The sequence below is a fragment of the Labeo rohita genome, chromosome 20, assembly GCF_022985175.1.
Source record: "Labeo rohita strain BAU-BD-2019 chromosome 20, IGBB_LRoh.1.0, whole genome shotgun sequence".
NCBI lineage: Eukaryota > Metazoa > Chordata > Actinopteri > Cypriniformes > Cyprinidae > Labeo > Labeo rohita.
Window position 1 is genome coordinate 26864682 of NC_066888.1, and position 20628 is coordinate 26885309.

Below are 20628 nucleotides of genomic sequence, written 5' to 3' on the forward strand. Positions count from 1 at the left end.
TAAGTGGTGGTGTTTTTGAAAAAAAGCCGTTAATTAATTTTCAGACCAGTGTTGCCAAGTCCGCGGTTTTCCCGCTTAATTGGGCTACTTTAACACTGTTGCCGTGGATTAAAGTAATATTTGTCCCCTGTAATGCTAAAAACGTGTATTTTTCCCCCCGGAACGCGATTTTTATCGGGGGATCCCCTTCGAAACTTCGAAAAGAAATTGGGCAGGTTTTTTTGTGAAAACCTGGCAACCCTGTTTCCTACTCGTATCAGAGGAATTCTTGGCCGTTAAAGGGTTAAGCCACTTTTCACCCGTGTGACAACTAGCCCCGGTCTTTCCTTCATATACTTACAGTAATAGTGTGGCTGTGGCTGTGCGTTCGGTGGGCGGAGCCAGTGTCGCCCGCTCTGACTGTGATTGCGTTTCTTCGCGGATCTCTGGAGGGAGCTGCAGGCAGTGAGATCACATCCTCGCGATGCAGCTGCCAGCGAGTCATAGAGCGAATACTAGTTCATAACTCCGGCTCAAATCTGCGACATACGCGCCAGCCTTTCGGGACTACCGCGTAGCGACAAATACACGCTTCGATTTCAGATTCTACACGCAGGTTCTTCCAGTCATTCGTGGCTATGGAATGCGGTTTCACTTAAATACCTCCCCCTCCTCTTCTTGGTGGGCTCTCGCATTTTGTCTCGGCTCGTTGTGTTGGATCTATCGGTTCAGTGTGTGCGAAACCGAGCGCGATGTGGGCCAGGAACGATTTTGAGGACGGATTCGACGCTTATAAGATAGGTGAGAGACTAGCGCTTGTGTAATGACACAATGTAAGCCAGATATATGTTCATAGGAACAGCCATGTTTAATCTTGGACTGGCGCGTGTAACGGAGCGTGTATTGTTGTTTCGCACGGCCAGGCAGTGGGTTATTAGATATGTGGTGTTCCGTTATAAGCGTTCTGATGTTATTGAACTGTGATGGTTTGACAGCATCACTCGTGTCACCTTCAGCTTTGTCTTTGAGTCAGAAATGGACACAAGGGTCTCTAACGTGCTCTGTCTCTTTAATTGAGGGGTCTCTTTAATATATGCAGTGTTGTGGCACCCAGAAGAGATATACATGTGTATGTGTGTGTTTTTTAAATATATATATATATATATATATATATATATATATATATATAAAAAGAAGTCTTTTCTACTCACCAAGCATGCATTTGTTTGATCCAAAGCACAGCAGAAAGAGTAAAATTTTAAAATATTTTTTTACCATTTAAAATACCTATTTTCTATTTGAATATATTTTTAAATGTAATTTATTCCTGTGATTTCAAAGCTGATTTTTAGCATCCTTACTGTAGACACAGGATCCTTCAGAAATCATTGTAATATTCTGATTTGCTGCTAAAAAACATTTATTTTTATTATCATGTGAAAACAGATGAGTAGAATTTTTTTCAGGTTTCTTTGACTAGAAAGTTTTATATATAACTTTTGATTTAAAGCATCCTTTTAAAAAAAAATTATATATATATATATATATATATATATATATATATATATATATATATATATATATATATAGTATAGTGTATAATGTTACAGAAGCTTTTTATTTCAGATAAATGCTGATCTTTGGATCTTTCTATTCGTCGAATCCTAAAAAAATGTGCTCAACTGTTTTAAACTGATCATTTTAATTTCTTGAATAGAAAATAAGCATGTTAGAATGATTTCTATAGGATCATGTGACACTGAAGAGTAATGATGCTGAAAATTAAGATTAAATCATAGGAATAAATTACATTTTTAAATATATTCAAATAGAAAGCAATTATTTTAAATAGTAAAAATATTTTACAATATTACTGTTTTTGCTGTGTTTTGGATCAAATAAATGCAGACTTGGTGAGCAGAAGAGAAAATCTTACTGTTCAAAAACTTTTGACCAGTTGTGTGTATATATAAAATTTAGAAATGCTATATTATTGCATTAAAAATATTTACATATTTACGTAATTGTTTTTTCTCTTAAATGTTGAAATTTAAATGGCTTACATGTATCTTTAGTCCAATCTACTTTCTATTATTTCATAGATTGTAAAGTGGAATCAGTAAAATCCAAACAAACACGTGTTCAGTATTTAGTAGCTTGTGTTTTTACACTTTGTGTGTTGAAAGCTGTCTAAATATTGAACAGTGATGCAACGGATTCTGACAAGTCTCTCTGCCAGTGTTTTTAATAATTCATATCACGTTGCATAACTGTTGGTGGTCTAGAAGTTGCTGGTGCCTCATCAACAACAAGCCCTATGTTTACCCGGGATATTTGCAGTTTTGCTACTCTGTCAGGATGGCTAATGTGGATCACTTTCATATGAACTGGTATGAACTTGAGGTTTTTCCACCCACGAATTACGGAGAGCTAATTTTGGTTTTGACCTTAGTGATTTCAGCTGGATCATGAACGCTTGTAGGTTTGAGAATCATATAAGGAATCTGAAGTATGTTTGGGTTTTCTGTATTATCTGTTCCGTTTATGTGCTGTTTCAGGGAAAAGTGCTTTAAACTATTATAGATATATAGTCAGATTTTGCTGACTGTACCTGAAAGGGAAAGGATAATGTTAATACTTTCTTTATGATCTGCTTGAAAATATATTTATAGTAATTTTTCATTAAAACGTTGTATTATGATTTTTCTTTTCTCCACTGTTTGGAAGCAAATCAACATGTTGAGAGATGTTGGCAAGGGTGATTATGTATTCCACTTTTTTCCCTGTCAGGCATTACTGAGGACAGCCTAAATGGTGATGTCTAAACGGATTACACCTCCGAATAGATTAGGCCAGCAGATATTGGGGACGAGCCCTCTAGGGCAAGACTGACCATTTGGTTCACTGAACTTCACCTTGTTTTGGTGATTTAGTAGTTTTTGGCCCTTTAAATGGGGTGATGGAGTAAGATTTTTAAATGTTTATTTAAAAGAAGTTTCTTATACTTGTTTATTTGTTTAAAAATACAGTAAAAACAGCAATATTGTGAAATATTATTACAATGTAAAATAAAAGTTTATTTATTTCAATATGTTTTAAAATGTAACTTATTCCTGTGATGCAAAGCTGAATTTTCAGCATCATTACTCCAGTCTGAAACCATTCTAATATACTGATTTGCTCCTCAAGAAAAATCTTTTTTTATTTATTTATTTTTTTTATTTTTTTTTTAAAAACTTACTTACCCCAGACATTTGAATGGTAATGCATATATGCACTACCAGTCAAAAGTTTTTGAATAGTAAGATTTTTAATGTTTTTTAAAGAAGTTTCTTCTGCTCACCAAATACAGTAACATTTTGAAATATTTTTTACTATTTTAAATAATTGTTTTCTATTTGTATATATTTTAAAATGTAATTTATTCCTGTGATTTCAAAGCTGTTTTTAGCATCATTACTGCAGTCACATGATCCTTTAGAAATCATTCTAGTATTCTGATTTGCTGCTCAAAAACATTATTATTATTATTATTATTATTATTATTGTTATTATGTTGAAAACAGCTAAGTAGAATTTTGAATAGAAAGTTCAGAAGAACAGTATTTCTGAAATAGAAATCTTTTGTAACATTATAAATGTCTTTATCATCACTTTTGGTCAATTTAAAGCTTCTTTGCTAAATAGAAAAATAAAAATATTAATTTCTATTAAAAAAAATTGAACTGACTCCAAACTTTTGAATGGTTTAGTGTATAATATTACAAAACTTTTTATTTGCTGATCTTTGGATCTTTCTATTCATCAAAGAATCCTGAAAATGTACTCAACTGTTTCAAATATTGATAATAATAATAAAAAATAGACTGATTTCTAAAGGATCATGTGGCACTGAAGACCGGAGTAATAAAGCTGAAAATTCAGCTTTGATCACAGGAATAAATTTTATTTTTAAATATATTCAAATAGAAAGCTGTTATTTTAAATAGTAAAAATATTTCACAATATTACTGCTTTTGCTGTTTTTTGGATGAAATAAATGCAGACTTGGTGAGCTTTAAAAAACATTAAAAAGTCTTGTAATATAAAAAAAGTCTTGTAATATAAAATACCAAAACAAAACCATTAATAATAATGTCTATTAATAAAAAACAAATGCTATTACCATTAACTATTATATCAATATTAAATGCATAATTTTCTTAGCATTTCTGTTTTTTTCTGTTTAAATTCTAGTTTTTTTTTTTTCTGTTTAAATTCTTCTCTCTTTTTTTTTCCCTGGAAAAAGAACCAGTTCTATTTACACAATCATCTTATTTTCTTCAATGTTATGGTGTAAGATTTGCAGCATGAGTTGTCTTATGCAGTATCCGTTTGCCCTTCCAGCTCTTTTTAAATGCTTACTTAACTAAAAGGCTCTCATTGTGAATAAACAAAGTAGTTTAAATGCTGATACAGTTTAAAACCATGTGTTTGTTGGACATGCCATCCCTCTGTTTGTCTCCTCCTCTTCCATGGTAACACTGTTCTGTTTGTCTCCTAGGTTCGAGCACGTCCTCTCCTGGATGGGTCCCAGGCTGCGACTCGGCATGGCAAGCTTCTTCTTCCGCCACTGGCATTAGCAGCCGCGGGCGACGTCACAGCGCTGCCTCGGACAGTGGCGATACCGGCATCGGGACCTCGTGTTCTGACAGCGTAGAAGGTACAAGACGTTTATGACCCTGCCTGCTTTCGAACAAACCACATGTGGCTTAATCTGTTTTGTGAGGTGTGAAACGTGTTATTGATCGGCTGTTTGTAATTCATGGCTGGTTTTCGCAGTCAGACATTTTCTAGCAAGCTCATTACAAAATCAGCCTAAAGTCATGACCCGTCTCCTCATGCTTCGCTTTAGTCAGACAAAACCTCAAATAGGATTGGCTCTAGTTTCGCCGTGACCAACAAATGTACAGATTTTGATGCCTAAGCGAGGTCAAACCAGAGCTTTCTTCCTGATTTTTGAGAAGTTACCCTGAGCAAGCAACGGATTGTAGAAGCCTCTGAAAATAGGTCATGCTTCAGTGTCTCTTAAATATATTTAGGCCAATGTGTGCAGTGGCTTATGGGTAGAGATTATAAGATGATGAGTGATGTGAAATCCATTAGTTGTCTCTCTTTCCAAATGATTGTTTGCATCCAAACAATCTGATCATTGCAGAAAATGATCCTTTTCATTGAGTCAAGCTTTTTTTTTTTAACCTTTTAGACAATATAGGAATTGTAAGACCAACCACTTGCATAATTTTCCAAGTGTTTAGGGCCTCATACATTTAAAACTGTGGTTTATTCATTTGATGGCGAAAATGAATATTGTGTGTAATAAATCTTAGCTTGGAGTTTTGGCAGTAACCTAAATGTGATGTACCTTCAGTTATTGTAATGCTTTCAAGGTTGGGGAGATTGATTTATGGACTAAAGGCTGTTTAGGTTTCACTTTCAAATTGCAATGGTGATTAAATGCTGACTGTCAAAACAATCACACCAGATGATGTCTGCGTATATTTCTTGTATGGGATCTCTGATATAGTCATACATATTTCAGTGTATATAACTACCAACAGCTTAGCAGCTATAATCACCGTAAGGCAGCTTGGTCAAAAAGTAGTACATTTACTGTGAAACGCTTCATGCATTATGCAGGAGAATTCAGTGGAAGGCCGTTCCTTTACAGTTACATTCAAAACAAACCCATGGAATATATTTACAAGCATAAATTGAAAGTCACTTAGATTTAGCAGCACTAATGAGCTTTATTTACTAGATGCTGGTGGTCAGTATCCAGTATCTCAATTCCAGTTCCTAAGAGCACCAAGGCCATGGGTTCAATTACCAGTCAACACATATACTAAATAAGCTGTAAACCTTGAATGCTTATCCAGTTATTTTGGATAAAAATGCCTGCCAAATAAGTTAGTGTTAATTAGCAGTGTTGTTGTTGTTTTTGTTGTTGTTGTTAAATAAAACTATTAAAAAACATTTTTTGTAAATGAAATAAAGCTGAAATCAAATCAAATTTAAGTACTGGATAAAAAACTTTAACATACACTACCAGTCAAAAGTTTTTGAACAGTAAGTTTTTTTCATGTTTAAAGAAGTCTCTTCTGCTCACCAAGCCTAAATTTATTTGATCCAAAATACAGCAAAAGTGATATTTTTTAAATATTTTTACTAATTCAAGTAACTGCTTTCTATTTGAATATTTTTTAAAATGCAATTTATTCCTTGATCAAAGCTAAATTTTCAGCATCATTACTCCAGTCTTCACCATTCAAAAGCCAAGAGTCAGTATCATTTTTAGAAATTATAGAAATTAATACTTTTATTTAGGAAGGATGCTTTGAACTGATCAAAAGTGACGATAAAGACATTTATAATGTTACAAAAGAGTGTTTCAGATAAATGCTGTTCTTCTATTCATCAAAGAAACCTGAAAAAAAACAGCTGTTTTTAACATTTTGACTTTTATTGACATTACGTATTTAAATATTTGATGACTAATCTCCACAACTTTAGCATAAAACCTGAATATTAATGGCTGTCATTCACAAGTTTCCATTAGGTGTGTTTATTAAATATTTTGGCTGATTTGATGATGCTTTTAATAATAATTGCACAGATTTTCCCCAAAAATAACCAAAAAAAGTGCAAAAACATGTTTTGGCATAATATTTGCATTAAAAAATTGTGTCTAGCGTTAAAAAATGGAATTGCAAAAGATGTTTTGTCTGTAGAATGTGCCACTTTTGGTATTTCGTTGGTTACTCGACATTGGGCAAAATGCAATTAATGATATATATATTTTTTTTTTTTTAAATCGAGTTTTCAAATTTAATCAAGGATTCATGACAGCCCTGGTTTCTAGTTTGTTCTGGGGTATTGCTAGGTCAAAAAGCTTCCAAGCCTCCTGTTATTTTGTGGTCACTAGACCAATTACTCAGTTCCTCCTTCAATAGAAATCTATGAGGTTTTGTTCGCCCCTGTTTTATAATCATAACTGATGCCTAGGGCTATGATGGATTTATGCTATGGCATATCATGTCTTTTCCAGTGTGATCTCCCAGCTGGAGGCGCACTGTTCTGCCCTACATTTCGGCAGCCAATAGCCAACATCTCTCTCTCACCATCCTCACCCTGCTTCCTGTCCCATTGCTGTCTAAAGGGAGTTGACGTTTGCCTGGCTCGGTGCCCTTGGAAGACAGAAACAAGCCCGTCCTGCCATCGGGCGGACCGCGGTCATGCTCGTATTGATTACAGCTCAGTGGTTTAATTGATCTCTTTATCATTAGCGCAGTAAATACGCCTCCGCTTAGGGCTCAAGTCAAGGTCAAGCACAGAGCCACAGGTTGTACATTGTGATTTTGGCTTTTGCAAAAACTTGTGATGGTACAAGAGTGAGTCCAAACCGGCTCAGTCAAGCATGATCTCAAGACTTTGTCTCAGTGCCGATCTAGATGCGAGCAGCCGGTGTGAGTTGGCTCCAGAAGTAGGGCAGATCTGCTATGGAAACATCTGTAATCGCTGTGTAGGATGAGAGCCGTGATATCACCGCATGGTAGAGAAAATAACTATAACCACCCCTGCACTGCTAGACGTGATGACTAATCTGCAGAACTTCAGACTCAAAGCTGAATTTTAATGGCTGTCATTCATAAGTTTCCATGACTTGTTTGTTTATCAAACAGTTTGGCTGATTTGTCAATGCTTTCAATAATAATTACACAGATTTTCCAAGAAAAATAACCAAAGAAAGTGCAAATTTCCTGATAATATACTCACACCCATGTCATCCAGGATGTTCATGTCTTTTTTCTCCATTCTTCAATGGGAGCTTCAGTTGAAATGAAATTAATCCCAGCCAAGGAATTTTATCTAGAAAAAAAAAAAAAAAGAAAGTTTTTTTTTTTACCACAAATGCTGATCTTGCACTGGCTCTGCGATGCACGTCCACAACGTAATAAGGTTGGAAAAGTCACATGCGGTTAGTTCTTCACCTGTGTACTTTGGTTCCAAAAACTCATCTCATTTTCTCCTCCAACTTCAGAATTGTCCGATATCGTTGTTTTACCTTTTTTTGGTAAAGGCCTTTTGACTTACTTTATGTTTAGATACAGTTTATAGGGAAATTTGGATATCTTGACTGGTGAAATAGCCTGTTATCCAACATAACAGTATAATGTCAGTTATCGGTGGATACTTTTATTTTATTAATTTATCATATGATAAAAATATATATTGGTATTACAAATTTAACTGTGCTTTCTCATTTCTGTTTCATTTAGATACATTTTAGGTTCTAAACTGCTGTTCAAAAGTTTAGGATTAGTAAGATTTTTAATGTTGTTTTTTTTTTTTTTTTTTTTTTTTTTTTTTTTTTTTTTTTTTTAAGAAGTTTCTTATGCTTATCAAGGCTGCATTTATTTGATTAAAAATACAGAAAAAACTGTAAAATTGTGAAATATTATTGCAATTTAAAATAGTGGTTTTCTATTTGACATCTGACATCCATTTGACTTTCTTTGCACATTTGCTTTGTAAACACTGGGTTGGTACCCAGTGACCTTTCCAGTCAAGCTAGTGCAAGATGAGCATTTGTGGTTAAAAAGTGAGTGTGTGTATGTATATGTATATATATATATATATATTTGTTTTTGTTTTTTTTTTTTTAAATAAAACGACCAATCGTTTCACTAGATAAGACCATTATTCCTTAGCTGGGGTAGTGTAGAGGCCTTTAAAGCTGCATTGAAACAATTGCAATTTGGACCTTCAACTCATTGCTTCCCATTGAACTCCACTATATGGAGAAAAACCCTATTGTCACTGCACTGAGTTTTGTTGAGCCTGTAAACAGGGAAGGTTCTTGTTTGTGGTTTATTTTGTTCTAATAAGAACTGAGTTCCTTTTTTTTGGTCACTTAAATAGTTTAATACAACCAAGCTTAAGTATGACCGTTTCACTGCAGTGAGACCAATGTGATTTTGCCGACAATGCACTGTCGAGCTGTGCAGGGCGAAGGAAATCTGATAAAGAAAGGTTTACAAATGATTCTCCAAAATAAGCCTCTTTGTTTTAATCTGGCCATGTTGTACTGTGCTCAAGGATGGTTTTATGCAGGCCTGAAGTCCTTCTCTCCAAAGTCTTTCTTTCATGACAAATTCTAATGCAGACTTGCTGGCTGTAATCTACATGAAAAAAGAATACTATTCTGGGAGACTCTATAAAATCGCTATATCTAGTTTTCAGCTTACAATTGGCTTATTTCATTTTCACTCTATAAAAAACAGTCTGGTACGTTTAGCCATAATGTACAGACAGCGGCACCCTATAATTTAATAGCTGCTGTCCCATTTTCTTTTTTCTGTGATGATTTAAAGCCTGTGTAAAGGCAATTCAGAGAATTGTTTCTAAACGCATTATAAATGTTAGAAATGTATTGCTGAAAACATTGGAGTTACTGATCTAGTTTCCCTTTTTGCATGTCTATAGCCATGCTATTGCTAATTGCTAGTCAAAGGCCTTAGCTTTTTCTGTGTTTTTGTGCTGGGGTGTGCTCTCCTCATGTGGGTTTCATAATTAGCAGACGGCCTCATTACGGTTCGTTAGAAAGTGCCGTATATCTGTGAGCTTGGGGACATGTCCTGCATTGAGGACATCCTGTCATATTGTCACTTTGAGCACATGTGACCTCAGATGCAGAGTCACCATGCCTCAAGCCATTTTTTTTTTTTTTTTTATATAATTTATAGTTGATATGATATATTTTGGTTTTGAAAAGTTTATTCGTGCTTTCTTATTTCGGACTATTTTTACACTTTAGGATCTACACTGCTGTTCAGTATGGGATCAGTAAGATTTTTAATGTTTTTTTTTTTTTTTTAAAAGGTGTTTCTTAAGCTTATTAAGGCAGCATTTATTTGATTAAAAATACAGAAAAAGCAGTAATATTGTGAAATATTATTGCAATTTAAAATTGTGGTTTTCTATTTTAATATACTTTGAAATATAATTTATTCCTGGGATGCAATGCTGAATTTTCAGCATCATTACTCCAGTTTTCAGTGTCACATTATTCTTCAGAAATCATCATCATGATTTGGAAACAGTTGTGCTGCTTAATATATATTTTATTTATTTATTTTATTTTTTGAACCTGTGATACTTTTTTCAGGATTCTTTTATGAATAAAATGTTAAAAAGAACAGCGTTTATTTAAAATAGAAATCTTTCGTAACTATACACTACCGTTAAAAAATTTGGGGTCAGTCAATGTTTTCTTTCTTTTTTTGAAAGAAATTAATACTTTTATTCAGTAAGGATGTGCTGAAATTGATAAAAAAAAGTGATAGTAAAATGTTTATTATTATTGTGTAATAAAAATAGTTATTGTTTAATGTAAATTCGTTTTCATGAAATTATTTATTTATTCATGCTTTTAATATTTTTTTATTAATAATTTAATAAAAAATAAATATTTTTATTTTTAAAGCTATTTATTCTTTTTTTTAATAACAATCTTTATGTCATAAAAATCTAGAAAAATGTATTATTGTTGAATAAAATGATAAAAGGACTACCGTTCAAAAGTCTGGGGTCAGTCAATGCTTTCTTTTTTGTTTGAAAGAAATTATTACTTTTATTCAGCAAGAATCTTTTAAATTGATAAAAAGTGATAGTAAAGACTTATATTGTTGGGAAAGATTTCTGTTTTGAACAAATGCTGTTCTTTTAAACTTTTCATTCATCAAAGAATCCTGGAATTCTCAGGTTCCCAAAAAATATTAAGCAGCACTTTTTCCATCATTAATAATAAATCAGCATATTAGAATGATTTCTGAAGGATCATGTGACACTAAAGACTGGAGTAATGATTTAAAAAAATTCAGCTTTGCACAACAGTAATAAATAATATTTTTAAATATATTAAAATAGAAAACCAATATTTTAAATTGCAATAATATTTCACAGTATTACTATTTTTTTCTGTATTTTTAATCAAATAAACACTTAAAAAAACATTAAAAATCTTACAAATCCCAAACTTTTGAACAGCAGTGTATCTTCAAAAACATTAATAATTTAATTTAAATTAATTTAATTATACTTATGTGAAACCTAGCATTTAAAACTATTGATTTTATTTTTTATTTATTTATTTATTACAAAGAAAACCCTAAAGTTTCTTCCTTTGATGTATTAAAAAGTTGTGTATGTATATGTATATACATGCATATATATGAAGTAAATGTAACCTGTTAAGTCTAAAGGTTGCTTGACGGTTATTAGTTGTCATCTTGCCCTTCGACCCACTGGCGACTTCTCCCTATAAGACGTCTTCATTCTCAAAACCCTGTCCTACCAAAGTGTCAGGCTTTCCTGTGACACGTTCAACCTTGAGAAAAGTGCCAGAGACGTGTCCTCTTGCAGATTAATTTACCTACTTTCGTCCACCTTGAGGATCAGAATTCCCTCTCTCCAAATGAGCTGCCGGTGGCTGACCTAGAACAAGGCACAGGAAATTCCTTTCGTTTTGAACCAGGACGCCTCATGACCTGAGTCACTAATTATACCTTTCCATGGGCAGCAGCAGCAGCTTCGTAATTACCCCTGGGGGGCCGATGGCTCCTTTCAGAAACTCTTGCATGGGATTGATGTTAAGACAATGACATAGCTAGTCTTAATTCATCAAGAATCTGCCCTACTTGCCTTACTTCTGATTTGTCTGAGTGTTGTTTTTGCTTGGTACTCATGGTACATGCCTATCTGTGGAGCATTTACGCAATGTAGTTCAGGACGGTATAGGTGTCGCCTTGCTGTGTGAGGATCAGCTGTGTCCGAAAGAAACCTGAGTCGCATGACTTATTAGCCAAGAATAAACACAGAGGTGCCCTAAGACTTGCTGGAAGGGATGCCTTGGATGCCACTGGAGCATCCATAAATACACGAGGAGCAAGTGACGTGCATGTCGGTGTATTTGTGCCACTGTGCTGTTGCATTGTTTTTTAACCTTTCGATGGCACACATCAGTGCTTATTTGTAGGGAAGAGCGAAGAAGCAATTATCTGTGTATGACAAAATTATGTGTCTGTATTTAGTTTAAATCAGATGTAGGGTGGGTTTAAACTAGAATATCATTCAAGATATAGCTCTGTTTCTGTATTGTAGCAAATATTTATTATATTATATGTTTCATAAAGAGTGTAATAATAACAGAATACAAGAAAATATTTATTATTTTTGTTCAATATAAAAAATAATTTTGAAGTAATTATTTAATTATTCATGCTTTTAATATTTTGGAATTTTTTATCAAAAGTATGTCAAAAATAAAAATCACAGTTTAGGTGAGCGCTGTTCTATTTATAATTTCTTTACAGAAAATATGCATTATATACATTGAATACAATTATTTATTCTTTTTATAACAATTATTGTTCAACAAACAGCTCATTTTGAAGTGAACACCTTTGTGTTTTAAACCAAAAGTGTGTCAAAAATAAATAAAAATCACAGTTTAGATGTAGCTGTATTCTGTTTATAATTTCCTTACAGAAAATGTGCTTTACGTATATTGCATAAAATTATTTATTCTTTTTTTTATAGCAATCTTTGTTTATAAAAATCAGAAAAATTATTATTATTATTATTCAATGGAACAATTGTTATGAAGTGATTTAGTTATTCATGCTTTTAATGTTTTTGAATTTTAATAAATAAGGTGTAGCTCTATTCTATTTATAATTTCCTTATTGAAAATATGCATATATATATATATATATATATATATATATATATATATATATATATATATATATATATATATATATATATATATATATATATGTATATATATATATATATATATATATATATATATATATATATATATATATATATATATATATATATATATATATATATATATATATATATATGTATATATATATATGTATATGTATATGTATATGTATATATATATATATATATATATATAAAACGTAAATTATTTCATTTCAACTATCTTTGTCATAAAAAGCTAAAAAAAAAAATATTGTTCAATACACAGTTATTAGTTCTGAAGTAATTATCCAGTTATTCATGCTTTTAATATTTTTGCATTTTAAACCAAAATTGTGTCAAAAATAAATAAAAATCACAGTTTAGGTGTAGCTCTGTTTTATTTATTATTTCCTTACAGGTATTATACATTATATATATTGCATAAATTGATTTGTTTTTTTATAATAATCATTGTTATAAAAAGCTAGAAATAATATTATTGTTCAACAAGCAGTTATTCATTTTGAAGTGATTATTCATGCTTTTAATATTTTTGAGTTTTAAAACAAAAGTGTGCCAAAGAACCAAAAAAAAAAAAAACAGTTTAGGTGTAGCTTTATTCTATTTTTAATTTCCTTAGAGAAAATATGCATTATATATATTGCATAAAATTATTTATGTGTGTTTTTTTTAGAACAATCTTTGTTATAAAAAGCTAGAAAAATATTATTATTGTTATTATTGTTCAATAAACAGTTATTTGTTTTGAAGTGATTATTTAATTATTAATTCATTGTGATTTGAATAATATTTTTGGATTTTAAACCAAAAGTCTGTCATTAAATTAAAATGAAACGCACATTTTTAAGGTGTAGCCCTTTTTCATATACTTTAAACAAGTATTTGTTATGGTTATTCAGCTTTGAACAGATCCCCAGAAGTTACTTTATTGTTTTTGTTTGTCTGTGGTTGGATGAAGATTTGAGAGTATTATTGTAATTCACATTTACATTGATGTGGCAATTTTTGATTTTTGACAAATAAATGATCTTTAACATTTTCCGAAACTAGTGAACAATCTTATACAAGTTGCTGCTCTATTAAAAAAAAAAAAAAACTAGTATCAATCTAGTGTTATTAATCAAATCTCTCTGTTCAAATCTGAGTGATCTTCACCGATTATTTTAGTCCCAAGGGAAATCCAGGTCAAAATGTTAGCCTCTATTAGATTTGTGCTGGATTAGCTCCTGGCACTGTCTTATTAGCCAGTTGGGACTAGCGTATTAGCATTTGACTGAGAGTTGGGTAATACATTTAACATGATTAAGGGGGGGTATTGTTTGCTTATGGCCTTCTGTGCCTTGTACCCCATAACCCCACCCCGAAACATATTTCATACGCCAGCTGCTCCCAACTCATCGCGCTAATGACGGCTTAGACTGAATGAGGAATGAGTTTGACACAACGCTCAATTAACATTCTCTTCTTAGTTTACATGAGAGCCAAAACTGTTTTACTCAAGTAACTGCTAGATTTTTAGGTGATTGTAAAAGTAATAAAGATATGAGGTATTTCATCAATGAGTTTGTAATGAGGCATATGGTAGACTAATTAAATTTAGTAAATTGCTCATATCAGCTCATCCATATATGCAAGACGAATTTGTTAATTTGCCTTGCAGATAAGTCCTACGAATGGGTGTGCGTTGCTTCATGGCAGTTCGCCTAATAGCATTTCCTCCCAAAAACAAGCCAAAAACAATTACTTTTTATACCAGTAACAGAGCAGCCAAATGTACCGCTATCAAAAAAAAGCCTTTCACTAAGAGTCCTCAACCTTTGTAAGTATAACAGAAACTATTCTACTTCTCAGCTTTGACTTGCCACACTCTGAATAGCTTAGACTTTGAGTCGTCTTAATAAAAACTAGACCTCTAACTAGGCAATTTATTTAGTCCAAAAAATGAAATGAATAAATGAAATATATGTAAAATGAATAAATGAAATATATGTAAAATGAATATAATATATATATATAATATATATATATATATATATATATATATATATATATATATATATATATATGTATATATGTATATATGTATATATATATATATATATATATATATATATATATATATATAAAAAAAATATATATAAAAAAAAATATATATATATATGTATATTGCTTTAAATTCTTTTTACACATATATTTTATAATGCATACATATGCATATATATATATATATATATATGTTTTACTTTTTATTTATATGTTAGATTAGAAAATCAAAAACAAATGCGTGATTTTATTTAAATATGTAAATATTTACATATATTTTTATAGATTTTTTTAGTTAAATGCATGACATGTACATAGACAAATTGAAATAAAAATAAATGTGTGTATATATATATATATATATATATATATATATATATAATGTATATTATGTATATATTTTTATTGAAATAAATACATAATGTATAGATATACAAATTAAATGTATATAATTAATTGTACTTTTTTAAACTTTTTTCTACATATATATAAAATTATAAATATCAAAGATTAAAAACAAATGAAAACAAATGGAAACAATTTTATTTAAATCTATATTTACATTTGTTCATACATACATGAGATATATATCACTTATCCAATTTATTATGATTACGAGATATAAATAAATAAATATATACATATATATAAATATAAATTCAAATAACTGACAATGACTGAATTATTGATAATTCATGACTGAATTATTGATAATTCATGATGTGGAATATCTTTTAGGAAACTACAATTTCTTGATTAACGCCTAACAATCTGCATATTAAAGAAAGCTTGTAGACTATATGACTGATCCTTTTGGGTCTTTTTTTCCTTTTTTTGTTTTTAAATTGTAATGTATGATGATGTAACTTGTGAAGCCCCTTTACTTGATTTCCCGAGTGATATTTCTCTGGCATCTGCTTTGAGACATCTGGCATCTTCATTTGCTCGTCTGACATATTGTGTTGTATTGAAAACTCCGTGGTGTCAACCAGTGTTAAAAATCCTGCCAGCTTTGGGTCACCCACAGCTAACGCACCGTTTCACCTTTTGGCAGAGTCATCAGGATTTTCTGTGCATGTGAACACCGGCTTAATCAATTCTGAATTAGGGGTCAAGCAGAGCGTTGATTAAATCGCACCCAAATAGGATTTTCCATCACAACTCCATAACTTGGAGAACCAGTCTGCGTAGTATGCGAACGGTTAATAAGATGCTGTGTTTTTATAGATGAGGGGAGCGTGAAAGGATGGAAGTCTGTCAGTGTGAAGCTTTCTAATTACATTTGGAGAGCAGCCACACTCGCACTTGGAAGCTCCTGCCCTGCCCTTTTTAATTAATAATCTCTCTGGGTTTCAACCACACAACCAGGATGGGTTAACTTGCATTTTTGCTCTCTGTTGAAAGCAGATCTGTTTAGTATCCAGCATATCTTGATCGTATTATGGAGGAAAAGGGAAGGTAAGGACTTCCTTATGAAAACCACTTTGACAATATACTATCATAAGTAATAGGGCTAGTTAAGGTCAGTATTAAAAATCACATGGAGGCTGAAGGATGAGTTAACAGAAAGTTACATATCATTAAAATCAACAAGAAACGGCATTCCCAGCCTTTTAGTCTTGCAATATGTTGTATTTCCAAATGATTTGGGATATTCACTGTGGATATTTATATTTCTGAGACCAAATCTTGCTATTTATACATATACAACAATGTTGTTTAGTCAAGAAATGATATGGCTTTGAAGCCTCTAAGCTCCCCATGTTGGTGACCTACATTTTCTGTCATAGCTATTTGCTAGTATTGGCTGTTCCATTTTTTCAGTTCAGTGGAAAGCAGGAAGCTGTGTAAGATCACTGAAATATCTCCTTACCATATCACACATCATTCACTTCCTGTGGACTGATATTTGTAGTTGTGTTTATGGAAACCAAAACCACCTTATTTTTATTTTATTTTTTGCTTTTCTTTGCCTCTGTTTTAATTGGTTATTATCATGAAGACGAATTCATAGGGCCCTAACTAGGTAACTGCAATTAACCACAAGTTTACCACTAGCTTTTTAATGTGCTTTTGTTGTTGTTCTTGTTTTTCTCTAAATTAATCTCTTTTACAGCACCATCATAATCAGGGTAGCACTTGGTAACAAATGTATCATCTTTAACAATACTAAGTCATAACTCATTGTCCAACCAGCTAGTTAATTAGTGAGTTTGACTGCTTCCTCTTGTTTTTCTCTAAATTCATCTTTTTTACAGCACCATCACAATCAGAGTAGCACTTGGTAACAAATTTATCATCTTTAACAATACATGTTAACTAGCTGTCCATCCAGCTAGTTAATTAGTGAGCTTGACTATTGCTCTTGTTTTTCTCTAAATTAATTTCTTTTACACAACCATCACAATCCAAGTAGCACTTGGTAACAAATTCATTTTACAATATGTGTTAATTAGTTGTCCAGCCAGCTAGTTAGTTACTGAGCTTGGCTACTTACTCTTGTTTTTCTCTAAATGAATCTCTTTTCATCATCCTTAACAATACTAATTGATAACCAGTTAGTTAATTAGTGAGTTTGACTATTTCCTCTTGTTTTTCTCTAAATTCATTTCTTTTACAGCACCGTCACAATCAAAGTAGCACTTGGTAACAGCCTCGTTATTTTTAACAATATTAATTGGTAACTAGTTGTCCAACCAGCTAGTTAATTAGTGACCTTGACTATTTCCTCTTGTTTTTCTCTAAATTTATCTCTTTTACAACACCATCACAATCAAAGTACCACTTGGCAACAAAGTCATCATCTTTAACAATATATGTTAACTAGTTGTCCAACCAGCTAATTAATTAGTGAGCTGGACTACTTCGTTTTTTTCTAAATTCATCTCTTTTATAGCACCAAGTAGCACTTGATAGCAAATTAATCAACTTTAACAATATATGTTATCTAGTTGTGTCCAACCAGCTAGTTAATTAGTGAGCTTGACCACTTCCTCTTGTTTTTCTAAATTCAACTCTTTTACAACACCATCACAATCAAAGTAGCACTTGGTAACAAATTTCTCATCTTTAACAGTATGTGTTAATTAGTTGCCCAACCAGCTAGTGAATTAGTGAGCTTGACTATTGCACTTGTTTTTCTCTAAATTCCTCTTTTTTACAACACCATCACAGTCAAGTAGCACTTGGTAACAAATTCCTCATCTTTATCAATAAATGTTGACTAGTCCAACCAACTGGTTAATTAGGGAGCTTGACTACTTCCTCCTCTTGTTCTCTAGATTCATCTTTTTTATAACACCATCACAATCAAAATGGCTCTTGGTAACAAATTCATCGTCTTTAACAATATATGTTAACTAGTTGTCTAACCAGCTAGTTAATTTGTGAGCTTGACCACTTCCTCTTGTTTTTCTCTAAATTCATCTCTTTTACAGGAATATCACAGTCAAAGAAGCACTTGGTAACAAATTCATCATCTTTAACAATATATGTTAACTAGTTGTTCTACCAGCTAGTTAATTAGTGAGCTTGACTATTGCTCTTGTTTTTCTCTAAATTTATCTTTTTTACAGCAACATCATAATCAAAGTATCACTTGGTAACAAATTCATCATCATTTTAAACAATATATGTTGACTAGTTTTCCAACGAGTTTGTTAATTAGTGAGCTTGACTATTTCCTCTTGTTTGACTCTAAATTAATCTCTTTTAGATCAGCATCACAATCAAAGTAGCACTTGGTAACAAATTCATCATCTTTAACAAAAAGTGTTAACTAGTTGTCCAACCAGCTAGTTAATTAGTGCGCTTGACTATTGCTATCATCTTTAACAATACATTTGAAGGCATTTATTGTAAGTTAAAATATTTTTGCAGATTCATGTCTCAGGCTTTTTTGCCTTGTTTTATTTTTTTCTGGATTTTTAAGTGTTTATTTTTTCGCCCTGTGCCATTGCGATTTTAAGAAGTCATGACAAGTAAAAAAAAAAAACAACAACTTTATAATTTATTCAGGGCTTCCTTATGACTAACTATTTGATTAATTGTTCAGACAGCATGCAGACTAATTGATTTTCAACATCTCTAATCATAGATGTTGAAGCAGGACTTTTGTTTACTTCTGCCGCATTGGAACATGAGTCATATCGCCACCCTCATAGAAAAACAGAATGAAATCCAGCACTGCTTTGCAAAAAGGATAATCCTCTTGCCTTAAAGGAACCAGATAAGAGCTTTCAGCTCTTCAAACACTGAGATGTAGTCCTGTGGAAAAACCTCCCCGCTGAGATTAGGTAATTTCTCTAATTACGTACCAAGGGCCAGGCTCAAAAAAGTAGGTTAGCACCTCTAATCGACGACTATAAAATATATAGTTTTTGAGTTCGTGGAAAGATCACTGGTGTGTTTTAACTTTATCCGTAATTTCATAATCATATGAAATGTCACTTGCACTCGCAAAGGCCACACGCAAGTAACAATTCATGTTAAATTTACTAAATCTGGTAGCTTCACCACAGGAAGGAAACTATTTGGGCTTAAGTGCCTCGTTCCACATATCCGGAACAAAGCTTTGCTTGACTTTTCCATCCTCATTGGAAAAGGGAAAGATCAGATCTCAGTTATTTTATGTAATGTTGTTTTGCTGATTTTGGCTTCCCCAAGTCACATTTGAACACACTGTTTAACTCAGCATTTGTGGTTGTAACTCAAGTTGTTTTTTTTAAAGAAGTCTCTTATGCTCACCATAGCTGATTTATTTGATCAGAAATACAGTAAAATTGTGAAATATTATTGCAATTTAAAATTACTCTTTTCTACTTAAATATATTTTAAATTTATTCCTGTGATGCAAAGCTGAATTTTCAGCATCATTACTCCAGTCTTCAGTGTCACATGATCCTTCAGAAATTATTCTAATATGCTGATTTGCAGCTTAAGTAACATTTTGAATAAAATTTAAGCTTTGTTAGTCTGTAATATGTGTAGCTCTTGAATTCATTGGCGTTTAATTGATGAAAGACCGTGGATGTAGAAAAGGAGAGCGGCTTCTCTTGTAATGAATGAGGTCAGCGGCAAATCCTCTCTCGTCTCAGCACCAGACTGGTTTATTCTCGTCTTGTCGGGGCTGTTTCACCATTTTATCCAAACTGTTCCATATGTTTTCTGGCACAGCTCAGCCATAAAGGGACCTTGTACATAGACCTTCCTTTATATTGACCTCCTTTCATCTGTTTGGAATCACATGTAAGCCATTACGGCTGTGACGATGGCCCTTTTGTGGTGAATGTGATCCTGTGCGTTAGGTCTCTGTTATTGTGCTCCCTGAGGGCTGGAACGTCTGTCATCAGGCTCCAGCTGCAGTGCGCTCGAGTATGAGGTCTGGAGTGATGTTTGTGTGAAAAACCGTCACAAAGAACTGTAACTAGCCAATGAAAACTGGACAATTTGAGACGCAAAAGAAATGGATGAGAGGCCGATCGTTGCATATTTAGATTTATCAATTTGAACGACCTAACATTCAAGGCATATTAGAGGAGAACAATTATGCAGGTTTGCTTGCGTTTGTTTCTTAATTGCTACCTAATAATCTTAAGAAATCGTTCGTCTGTGATCTGCAGTGTTTTCAAGTGAAGGTTAAAGTGCTGCATGATGCTTGTGTTGAGAGGTAATTTTCTCTTTTTATCATTTTTTCTTGTATCTCAGTAGAGGAAAAATGTAAATGTCAACCTTTTTAGTGTGATTTTTGCATAGTAATCGATCAGTTAA

At 32.3% G+C, this 20628-nt stretch overlaps 1 protein-coding gene across 1 annotated transcript in view; it reads left to right on the forward strand.

Annotated features, from left to right (window-relative positions):
• Positions 1-397: 397 nt before the first annotated feature.
• cep85l (centrosomal protein 85, like) overlaps positions 398-20628 on the forward strand; it is a 77069-nt gene continuing 56838 nt past the window's right edge. Inside the window, 4 exon segments of the mRNA XM_051138132.1 lie at positions 398-650; positions 653-720; positions 723-780; positions 4523-4681. Coding sequence (XP_050994089.1) covers positions 623-650; positions 653-720; positions 723-780; positions 4523-4681 — 313 coding nt within the window. The 5' untranslated portion in view covers positions 398-622.